Raw genomic sequence first — 12552 nt, 5'->3', positions numbered from 1 at the left:
TCTAACCACATCTACACAGGTAATGCATTAGATTTTCCTTTTATTTCCTTATTTCACCAATTATTTTTTCTCCCATATCTCCAAACATCTTTCTAACATGTCATCACTGGTGAATAAACATCATATTAAGCTTAATATCTCCAAGGTCTAACATTTTTGGATTTTTACATTGTCTTGAAGATGTTACACACAAGTCCAGAGCTACTGTAAAGAATATTGTGTGACCCTGGAAGATTCCTTGTCGTACCATTAACATATTTCTTAGGTGATCAAGTCCTTCTCATTTCTTTCTTTTGGAATTTTCACAAAATATGTCCTTTCCTCATCACTTATGCTATTTAACTCTTGGTTCAAGTTCTTTTTTTATTTTCTCTGGCTGAAATACCTCAACTATTTTGTGGTTGGCTTCACAGCAACTGCTTTCAGACCTGTCCCATATTTCACCCACACCACTCTTCTATTGTGCTTTCAAATGTTCTAAGGACCCAAGTGAAACTGTGGCCTTAATCTGCATTCTCTCAATGGTTTTGTTCCTCAACATGTCCAGTCGTTGGGTTTACCTGTAAATCACAACAAGAATGTTCATTCTGCTTTGGCCTCTCTTCCAACACCCCTCACTCTCGGCAGACATACTAAAACCAAATGATGTTTCTCTGTTCTCACTTCCAAGCTGTGAAAAGCAGCTTTTTTGTTTCCAGTCTACTGACTTTCAGGTGTGTCTTGAAAATGTATCTCTTCCTGGAACATCTTGGGATGGCTTACACTTTTTCTCAGTCTGCCGTCTCTAGGATATCTGCAGTTGTACTCCCTAATTAATCACGAAGCAACGTTGATATTGTTTGAACTCTACTATTTCTTCTAGCATAGTATACCACACTTCATGTGTTTAGAACTGAATTTTTATTTTCTAGCTACTTTGAACTTTTGTATTTTGTAATCAGTCAACTGTATGCATTATGATTTGTTTCTGTAAATTTTTTGATAAGGGTGTCTGCTAAATAAAAATAGCAATATAAAGAGCCTCTCTGATGTATATAACATTAATGACCAGCATCTCCAAAATGTTCAACAGCATGCCATCTGCAATAGTACAAAATTTATATTCAAAGATGTCACTCTGTGGACACAGTGTGCTTTATTAATGGATGTCACATACTGTATAAACTTGCAAATGAAGGAATGCAATGTCTGGTTTTCTGGAATATAAAGTTGGAGAAGATGTCATATATCTCTTTTTCAACCACTTGACATTAGTGGATGCTTTTGAGTGAGCACTATATTCACAAAAAGCAAAATCAGCTGAATATATTGCCCTCAATAACCTCTTGTTCACTGGACACAGTAAAAGTTTTTTTTTCTTTTACCATGTACGATAACAGTGAAGCTGAATAAGCAAATTTTACTTCAGATTGCATGTTGTTTCTCACCAAAGTTAGGAAGGTCCTTAAAGCCCTCTGCAACAACATCATGAATCCAGTTCTGCACCTCCTTATCTTCTTTAACGTCCTCGTCAGAGGAATAGAAGAGATCCACAATACCAGACACAAAACTGCAAAGATGAGACAAAGAAAACATAGTGAGTAAATGGACAATGGGGGATACTTGTATTTTGCTGGGTGTGGACAAATAGGCTTCTAGCCCAAAGAGGTGGAAGAGGCCTGTCCCAGCCCAGGATTTAGGTTTGAGCAATCTGTGGTTTTGGTGAGAAGGAAGTGTGTTTTCCTTTATCACAAGGAGCTGTTTGTTATTCCCTGCATTGCTCACCTCTCAATGGCATCCCATAATTTTAGGCAGTCATCTCTGTAGAAGTAGTTCTTCAGCTGGCTCACACCTCGTTTCTCAAAATCAGCTTTGGGCAGAAAAGAGATGAACTCAATTTCTTGGCACTCCTTCTGAAGCAACACACCCAACCCTTCCCCTCCTGTGGATACAATCTATTTAATGGGAAAAGAGGTTGAGAGAATGGTGTCAGAGATGCCTCTTCAGAGCAGCTGTGACAAATTGCATGGCGTTTCACCAAACATACCTGTTTGAAGATGCCATTGGCTGAAATGAGATTTAAACGGGCATTAGTGTTGATTTCCAAGGTGTCACGAATATGCGGAATTAGGAGCTGAAAGACACAACAGTGAGAAATGAATGGCTGTGTGTAAAACACAGGCTTCTTCTCTACATGAATTTCGGAAGGGGTGCCTTCTTGGCATTGCAAATCATCATCTAGTGAGCACCCATGTTTTCACTCCTCACGTTGTAGCCCAGGTGTACCACTCGAGATTATATTATCTAAATTAAAGGATGATAAACAAGGGTGTGTTCCCTATTCATCTGTTTTTATACCTCAGTAAGTACTTTTTTATTGTTGATGTGTAGATAAGTGTTCATCAGAATTGAGATTTTATCTATTCATCAATTTATTAAATCTGCTCATTAGATTTCTGTGTTAAAGGTAACTGAAGGCAATTCTGGCAACATCAGGACAAAGCTAAGAACCAACTCTGAATGGCTCTCTTGCTCACACAGTCACTGTCATGCATATCAAACTAATTTGTAGTTGCAAATTCAAACTTTTTGAGATGTCAGAAGAACACTGATGAAAAACCGATGTAGACATGGGATGAATATTAAACGACCAGCCAGATTCACACCTCCTCTCATGCAGCTGTAAAGCAGCAGTGCTAAACAGTTATGCAACATGCCTGAACTGCTAGGGGCTTCCGTCTACAGTTATTATTTTACCCTGTAAGTACAGATGTCCTGTCCAATGGCAATTTTTGCTCTGCCCTCAGTGTTGCCAGGAGGAGACTCCATCAACTCTGAATCTGGAATAAAATACATTGTTATTTGCTTGGTACGGATGGTTTCAGGCTACATTAACGTATAGATGAGGAATGAGTTGTAAACCCTTATGGTTTCTTCTGAGGGATGGACAGGACAGTGTGATTGGTCCTTAGATCATTATTATTACTTTTAATATATACTTGATATGTGTTTTTGTTGTTCTTGACAAAATATAGTAGAGCACAGACAAACAATGCAGTTTCCAGCTTCTATAGCTAGTGATGATGAACTGTACCTTATAAATAGGGTGAACTGCAGGCAGTTGTTCTCATGGTGGCTATACAAAACACCTCACAGACCAACATGTGTGCGCAGGAAGGTGGGACAGAGTCTCATAGACTTGAAATTCAGCATGTCGAACCCACATCTTTGCTAAAAGCCAGTCAAGTTCAGGATCAGATGGGAGGAAGATGGGGTTGTTCTTGTGAGGATTCTGTTGTATCTAAAAGAGATAAAGCAATTTGTATTCAGAAAATTGGCCAATTGAGAAATCATTCCTCCCTAGTAAGGTTTGTGTGAGCATGATGAGAAAATTACAATAGTGGATCTGGATTACGTATTTATAAATTTTATTTTTATTTGTTTATTTTTTCATCCTAAAGACTGGGTGTTGGTAGTACACCAGATATCCATCATAGTCCTTTTAAATACTTGTTTCTTTGTTCCATATTATGAGCATTTTTATACCTTTTTAGATTGTGTGTTACAATTTTTAAACTTGTTCGTATAAGTGGCAAAGTGTTATATTATATTGTATAACCTGTCATTTCAAGAGTGTAGCAAAAATTCACTGTTATATATCATTAACATGAAAGCAAAGACTAAAGGAATATTCGAGATGGTCATGGAAGCCCCTTGAAACCCAAAGGCTATAAGACTAAATTTTAAAATATTTTTTCTTCTGGACAATGTGCTATTTACAAGGGTTTTTTAACCAACTGCAATTAAGTGGAGGTCTGAGGAGTATTATAATCTTCTGTGGCTTCCTAGTTTGCCACATATTTTGAAATTAGGTAGAAGTGATAAAGGAGGTTTCTCTACTAAGACAGTGCCTACTATCTAAAAAAACCTGCTGAGTGTATTACAGATATCACCTCTCTCTCAATTCCATCTTTGTATTGATTTTATTCAGCAGTTAATTTCACACAACATTGTGAGTCACTTAGAAATAATGGGTTGCCAAAATAAAATGATATTCATCAGGATTTTCATGTTTTTATTTCCAGAAACCTAGATAAGGACCACTGAGACCAGAAGTAAGGACTGACTGCTAGAAGTGTTGTGGGTGTAGCTATTGTAATGCAGAAATCAGACAGCAAAATTGTGTATTTCCATTTTGCTGCATACTCTACTTAGAATCCCCTTTGTTATCTATCTTCTATTATCTAGCAAAGGTGATCCCGTATTTTCCCAGTTTGCTGAATGACATGTCCAATCTTATTATTTTGTAGGGAAGAATTTCTAAATCTACTTTTTAAGCCATTTACTTGAAAGAGAGAGAGTAGGAGAGATACTTTTTTCTACTAAAAGAGAATGCACTAGTTTCCTCAAACTAATATATAATTAATTTTCATCCAGTTGTTTACAACATTGCAGTGACCTATTTAATATGTATGTCATTTCACTATTAGCTTTCCAGTTTTATTTGTTTATCAATTTGTATTATATCCTTCAATCCAAACTCCATCACAGGGTGCTTTTGGTTCAGGTAAGATATTATTAAAAGATATTAATCATATTATCATGGATCATATTCTCTCCACTTTTGAAATAAGAGACTGTCTTAAATCACTCTGACAAGTCCTCTCTTGCCAGGTTGGGAGTGATACTTTGTTTTTCAGTCACCTGTATTGGCCAGTGGTATCTGTCCTCTCTCAGGGTGGTCATACAGCAGGCACAGAGGGGCTGTAACATACTGACATTTCTCTTTGATCACATTGGCAGGGATGCCCTCCAGAATGCAGTAGTCTACCAGGTAAATGTCCCCAGCCTGCACAGGGAGATGACACAAGTGAGTGTTACAGTCATTGTCCTGGCGATTGGGTTGAAGTGGCAATGGAGCATATCTAAAAGAAGTCTCACCTTCAATTCTTTGTCCAGCGTTGTGTTGGGGCCCAGGGTGGCCTGAACCATGTCCTCTGTTACAGGGAATTTTTCAGGAAGGTTAAAACAATTTTTGATCATTCGGGGATTGCAGCCATTCAAGAACTGGTAGCCAAAAAACCAGTCCTCCTTCCAGTTCTCCATAACATATGCTGAAAAAGAGAACAAATCCATTAACTTGAAGGGATCTTGAGAAGAATAAGAGACCAATTTTTGCAAAGCAGTTTGGATTTCCTACCTGCTATGGGTGATGGACTGGATAAAATACATCGGAAATTTTCAAGGGCATCCCAGGAATTCAAACTATTGAATATACCCTTGATATCGAGATCAATAAAGCTGTGGACAAAAAGCCAGAGTAAACAAGCAAGCTCTTTATCTAAAGAAGTAGGTGGGGGGTACACTACTCCAAACCACAGTGTACACAGGTACTTGGTGGGCAAAAAAGGCATTCCAGTTGTGGTGAGGGGGTTTCCTTTTGTTACGAGCAGTGTGACCCCCTGTTTTGCAACACATGTCAGTATTTGTCTTATTGCCAGAAACTTGACAAGTTTTGCTAGGTTTCAAGTCACATTAGAGCTTACAAACTCCAGTAGTTCCTTTCCCAAAAATTAATTATAATAAGAGAAATTAACCTCACTGCTAACAGCCGTTTTGTGCTCCGATCTGTTAAGCAGATTTCTAGAGAGTCTTCTTCGTGTACTGCAATGGGGCAGACCTTCAAGAGTTGCGCAGATTGCAGGTATTATGACCTTTAGTGTACCAAAGCAGGAAAGTTCCAGATAAATATTGAATATGTACGTGAGGGAGAAATTGTCATCATGAAGGACTGGCTAGTCATACAAAAAGGGCACAAAAGAATCTTTATCAAGAAAATATTTATTTTCCACAAAAGACTCTGCTAAACATTGAAGTTCTGAAGAGCACAGAAAGGCAACAGCAGAAAATGCCTGAAAATGCAAAGACAATCCAAAGCAGACATGTCCCAAACACAAAATTCAAAGAATGGCAAAAAAATTAAAAACTCACAGTGGAACTCACCACAAACCCCGCAAGCCATTTACTGTACTGCACAAGGACTATGGATTGAGTCCCTGGCTTTATACGACTGGGGCAGTTGCTTGGACATAAAGGAACTAAATAAGCAATATTGATAAATTTAAAACATGAGGCAAAATGAGTTAAAAACTCCGGCGGAACCACAACAGCAGAGCTTTGACAAAAGGTCAAATATTTTAGATAGATAGATAGATAGATAGATAGGTAGATTAGATAGATAGTTAGATAGATAGATAGATTGATAGATAGATAGATAGATAGATAGATAGATAGATAGATAGATAGATAGATAGATAGATAGATAGATAGATAGATATAGACTTTTCTAGACACTAAAAAGAACTTCACATAGAATTTAAACCCAAGCATAAATACTTATTCTGGCCACACTAATTTTTAAAGAATTAGTCTTGTATCCCTGATTCCTCTTTGGAGACATTGACCCTGGCACTCGCTATTCCTCACCATCTTAAGAATCACTGCAGTCAGAACATGAGTGTAGGGAAGTTGGCTTACTCTAAGATAGATACCAAACTGTTACCACCCCCAGATAGAAGACTCACGCTGCTAAAACTGATTTGCTGAAGTCACAAATTCTTCTCATAGAAGATACCGATGGTCGGGAGGATAACCTGCTGAGACATGGCATCAATGCACTTGGGAATTCCTGATTTCCAAACCTTCCACCTTGTGGAATGAGAGGAGAGTAAGCAGAGCCTCAAATGAACTATTGCATGGATGATTGAGGATAAAATAACCCACATATCCTAGGGCATAAGGATAAGGTTACCTGTATGTCTTGCTGTCGTTTCCTGCAGTTCTTTTGCCTATAGGAAGGTGAAAGTCATTGCATTGTGTCATCCTTGTACTTTACGAGCTGTAAGAAAAGAAAACAAGTTAGACAATGTACAGCGATAACAAATTAGTCAGGTGCGTTAGACACTAGGCTTCAGAAGGTTGGGGCATTTGACATTCTTTATTTTCTTCAGCTAAGAGTAAGTTATTAAATTCTTGTTTATTAAGTAGTTTGTAACAATGGACTCATATTAATAAAATAATTGTGATAATATAATTCAGTTACAAGGTTATTAGATTACATTTCTTTTTTTTTTTTTTATTTTTAACAGCACTTTTGTATTTTAATGGTTTCAAAAGGACTCATGCACAGCAGGATTTTAATTCAGTGATGTGAAAATTATATCAATTGATGTGTGTTAATGGCGGAGGGCCTATAACTTACTGTTTGTTCATTTTCTTAAGCATAACATTTTTGAAAGTATACTAAATAGAGTACAATCCAATAATTTAGCCACTGAAAAATAGCTATTAATATACAAAATGACCAATACTATCATAACATCAGTATCAATATAACGGTATGAAACGGAGAAAAAGAAATGTTAGTAATAATAGTTTAAAACACAGTTATTCGTTAAAATTTACACAAAAAGGTAAGAGCTTGAAAGGACCTGATTTATTTTGCAATGGGGATACAAAAGGTGACAATAACCTTAAAGATTTAATTTCCAGTCTGATGATAAACAGAAGCAGAAGCTGCTCTCATGGGTATGGATAAACCAAAAACATGTGCTCAGTCTGTTGTGTGTTTTACCTCTCAGTAATGAGCACTGAGGAAACTATAATCTTGCCCTGACCTTTGCTATTAGCAACCAGTGTAGTATTCCATTCCAAAAATGTGGTCTGTCTTCCTTGGGGTTTTTGCGCATGAACTATCGTACACAAAGTGTTTACCATTTATCAGAGAGTTATTTGTATACAATGGGCAAGAAAATCAGGAGCTTGCCCCTTGATTACGGAAGCGTAAATCAAAGGAAGTCATTTAAGAAGCATGTAGCGATTAACAACTGGGTCGGGGAACACTTAATACGAAGCATTTAATTGCTACATTAATTATGACGGCGTTTTAGAAAATCTAGCAAATTAAACATTGATTTAAGATGAAGTTTACGACATGCAAAGTTAAAACTAGAGAGAGAAAATACAAGGGTTTAAAGTGGAAACTTCGAGATTAAAGTGGAACTGCCGACTTTAATCTCGATATAAAACGGCGAGATTAAAGTGGAAGGTTCGAGAGTAAAGTGGAAATTTAGAATTCTCCACATACACTTTTTTCCTTCACTGTGTCTGTGTTTTTTTTTTTCTTCTCCGTGGCCCTACGTTTCTAATAATCAGCAGTTTAAACCACTGAATCCACTCCCGACGCCACTGTTCTAAATCTGCCCTCTATTTACTTCAGTTAGGGTAACCTGCACCTTTCTCATGTAATTCATTAGTTTCAAATGGCCGTTTAGCTGCAAGTTGATAAATTCGGTTTTTACAGTAATAATCGTTACATAATATTAGTTTAATTAATTAAGGTCTTATATATAATGTCTTGCCCCCCTCCGTTTATTTCCAGAGAAGTGACTTTTTTGTACTGTATTAATTAACTTACCTAAAGTAGCAGGAGAAGGATGCTGTAGTGTGTGCCGTTGGCGAGCGCTCTGGCCCAGCGTTTGACTCTCTTGCTTTGGGCATTCGAGCGGCTCTCAGATGAATAAAAAATGAAAATATGCAAAGTATACAAGTTCAAGCTACCGCTCTCATGGTAAACTTGAAACAGTAAACTAATTCGTATTGAAATAGTACCTAACATTTCGTCGTTTTGAGATGGACGAGTTCACAAATTTCGCTATGTTTATCGATGGGAAATTTAGAAATTTTTAAAACTTTTTACAACTGCAATCTGTTCAAGATATCGACACATTTGTTTGAATAATAAGTGTGCCACATTTAAACAAAATTGGTTCACGGGGGCGGTTGAATTATTTCATGAGGAAAGACAGAAAGGCAGACTTGGGATTTTGCAATAGGCAGGGAGTAAAAGAGCTACACATGAATGTACAGTTAATTAAACCTAGTGGAGCTCGGTCTTGTGAAAGAATCTCTGCCCCCTGCAACCAACAACTAACTCTGGTGTGTGAAATCAAGTTGCCGCACTGGACCCACACAAGAATACTGTACTAGAATAAACAGGTTTAAAAGATTGATGACTTATAAAATTAAGTATGTATGAAATGAAGAAAGAGTGGCTCTCCTTACCTGAACTTTCTCGCAGCCTGATCGTCATGTTGCCCTACAAACCAGCGGTAAACAGGGAATATCTTAAAAGTCCCATCAGGGCACTTCACCTTCACGTAGCGGCAAAACCAGGTCATCACCAAAATAGTAGCGTTTCTCTAGCTCCACAAACAAGATCTCTTCAAGTGGAACTTTGCTACAAACGTCATACTCACCAACCTAGAAGGACGTGTATAAAAAGGTCACAGAAGGTAACAACTAGCATTTAAGTAGAAGTCCAAAGAACAACAAAAAAAAGGCAAAACAATGAAATTTTAACATAAACTTACTTAAGATCCAAATTACTTAAGGTCCCCAACATTTTAAATGGAAAAATTTGTCCGGTGTAAACTTACACATCCACGGTAGTGGTCTCTTCCAAAATTGTCCAATGCCTTTGTTTCACTCTGCTCTTGCTTCCCAATCACTGTTGCATAAACATAATCTGTGGTTCCAGCGTACGCATTTTGGCCTGTGGCCACAAACAGCTTGTAGGTCGCCATCTGTAAACAACAAGTTGAAGGAACGACTTGATTTGATGAGCATTTTGTTTTTGAATTCACTTGTAATTGAATTCAATAAAAATGTTTTTGTATAGTCTTATCAAACCTATTTTATCCAATTCAGTATCATGGTGGCTTGACAGCAATTCAGTGACATTAGGCAGGGCATGGGTGGGTACTAGTCCATCACAGAGCTCACAAAGGCACACACCCCATACTCACTCAGATTAGAGATGCCATGTCTTACAGATGTGGGAGAGAAACTCAGATTGAAATAGTTCTGTTTTACTGTGTGTTTAACCTAGCTGATGTAGTCATCTATGTAAATGATGTGTAGGTGTACTGTATATGTAAAATGATGTATAGTTTAACTTCTGCTGGATTACAGTAAAATTGCTACACTGTAAAATATGTTCTCTATAATTTACAGTAAACAACTGGCAGACATATTGTCAATTAGATCTGTGAAATTGTTGTTAATTACTGTATAAAACAGATTACAGTGTACTGCTAGATTCAAAAGTGCCACTTGTTCTTCTCAGTGAAATACAGCTCTTAGTTGTTTTCTTTAATATTATATTGTACTTGTAATCGAGTTTACAACTGCTTTTTGGAATATTCTTAATTTACAGTAGTTATCTGGCAACTCAAGTTGGCAATAAATGTTTGTAAACACCCTAAATTGACAATGTTTATGCTATAAAAATACTTAGCAGTACATTTACCTGTTTGGCTGATGTCTTTATCCAAGGCAACTTACAATGCTTAGGAGATACAACTGGTTACAATTCTTTAGTATTTCCAATTAGTAAACAGGGTGAAGCAACTTGCTCATTGGTCACACAGGGTCAGTGACCTCTGAAACGATAACCTTAGGGTTTGAACTCCACAGCCTTGACCACTACACCACAGTAGAGCTGACCATAAAATAACTGGTAAAAATGTTATTAATAATATACTGTAAAATTTGTACCTACTGTAAAAAGATTTTATGGTTTACAGTTTGTAAAATAGCCAAACTACATTTGGAACACCTCCTGCCTGTAGGTGTGCTCATTGTTTACTGTGAAACATGCTGCTAGCTAATGTATTTGTACTGGAGACCCATGGTGCATTGCAAACTACAGTTACAGTTTGTTAAGTGGTGCAACAGTAAGTTTCTAGAGTTTATACTGTAAAAACTACATCCATTTGTTAAAGTGCATACTCATGCAAATGCTCTGAACACTGAAATAAATCACTGAATGAGATAATCACAAATATCTCTTTTCCAGGTTTTAAATAGTATTCAGTGACATCAAGTCTTGTATCTGTCAATCTGGCCACCTCTGGACATTTTATTGGAGGCTGTAACTTGTCTGCTGGTGGCTATGTCTTACTGGGATGGAAGTGAGTAGTACCATGAAGTCAACTCGAAGCAGGAGAGATGGGAAGAAGATAAAAAAGACATCATTAACTCACAAAGCTTCTCTTTAAAATACATGTAAAGCAACTTAAAGAGGTCTGGAGGCAAAGAAGAATCAGTAGTTCCTAAATTGGACCCTGAAACTGCACTGAAGTTATGTTAGCAAAAGAGCACAATTGCTGAGGAAAGGTTAACAAAAACCTGTGCTGGGCCAGGATTTACAGGTGGACACTGACCCACCTCACACTGAGACCCAACATGCACAAATAGTGTCAAATTATGTTGTAGCTGAAGGCTCAAAGTCTGGAAGTTCAGTCAACCAGAAATCCACCTCTGACTGCTCATCCTAACCCCAGCTGCAGTCTGCAGGAGTTCAGAGAGTGGATGAGTAAGTCAAGTGGAGGCAGAGGAGTTGTTTGATTAATCTGATAGTAATTCTTCTAGAACATTTGCAGTGCAGTGCTTGGTGGTTACACATGACTGTCTCCCTGTCATGTTATTACAAATGCATGTACAAGTCTGAACTCCTGGTTCAAGGATTTCCTAAAATGACCACAAACAATATGGAAGAAAGGATGAGAACAAACAAGAACATTTTTGTCACCTTTAATAGCTAAAAAAGCAGATGCTCAAAATGTAAAAACTTTTATCCATTTAACATTTAAGTGACTATATTTTTCTGAATAGTTCCTCATAAATCACATCACACGTTCTCACACTCTTGCACAACCACAATACTGGTGTGACACTGAACTACTGACCTGCTCTGATTGTGCCGTAGGTCTGTTCCCCTGTTGTCTCCTTACTGTTGCTCTTCTCAGCAAATTTGAGACTAGCTGAGCCTGGGATGCTGAAGGTCTTTATATCTGTGCTGGAGAGAGGGGGAGGAATGATTGGGGGAGGTGGCTGTGGAAACCTTTAAGGAAAAATTAATTTCAAAGATTGCAAAACACTTCACCCTGAAGGCAACTGCACCCATGTCCAGATCTTTATCATCCCAGCACCAGCATAAATATTTAGGGTGTCAAAGCTTTCTACAACTAGCTTTAACTCTTATATGTTTTTTCTTTACTCCATCTATGCAACGGCAGTGGCTGTTAAATGACTACTTTTTTAAAATTATTAATAGGGTTCAAGGCTGCCATATCTTTTCTAGCCTGGCTGTGTTGCTCATTGTGTTCTACTGTGAATTGTTTGTAAATTGAGTAAGAAATAGGCTGACCAAATAGCTAGAATGGGACACAACTTATTAATGAAACAAATAGGTATAAGCCAACAAATTATTTAGACTTATATTTAATTGAAAGGGGGGTTGGGTGCTTACACTTAGAAGGTTAGAAGGTGTAAAATGACACAAGGAACACAGAAAAAGACTTGGTGTACCACCTTGATAACCCCAAATAATTTGACAGTTTTGAGCAGATCAAACACTACAGATACAAGGCCAAACAGAACCAAAGTAGGTAGATGGCTTGCTGGTTTTTGAAGGAAGATGGGAGGAAGGGGTAGGGATCACATCAGTGA

At 37.5% G+C, this 12552-nt stretch overlaps 1 protein-coding gene across 1 annotated transcript in view; it reads right to left on the bottom strand.

Moving 5' to 3' along the window:
- LOC114648753 (polyunsaturated fatty acid 5-lipoxygenase-like) overlaps window positions 1-11861 on the bottom strand; it is an 81453-nt gene extending 69592 nt beyond the window's left edge. Inside the window, exons 1-2 of the mRNA XM_051924146.1 lie at window positions 11790-11861; window positions 9477-9623 (exon numbers count right to left, since the gene is read on the bottom strand). Coding sequence (XP_051780106.1) covers window positions 9477-9623 — 147 coding nt within the window. The 5' untranslated portion in view covers window positions 11790-11861. The remainder of the gene's footprint in view (window positions 1-9476; window positions 9624-11789) is intronic.
- Between the last annotated feature and the right edge of the window lie 691 nt (window positions 11862-12552).

This window comes from Erpetoichthys calabaricus, chromosome 3, assembly GCF_900747795.2.
Source record: "Erpetoichthys calabaricus chromosome 3, fErpCal1.3, whole genome shotgun sequence".
Taxonomy (NCBI): domain Eukaryota; kingdom Metazoa; phylum Chordata; class Cladistia; order Polypteriformes; family Polypteridae; genus Erpetoichthys; species Erpetoichthys calabaricus.
The sequence above is the reverse complement of the archived record's forward strand: the minus strand, read 5'-3'. Positions and strand labels throughout refer to the sequence as shown.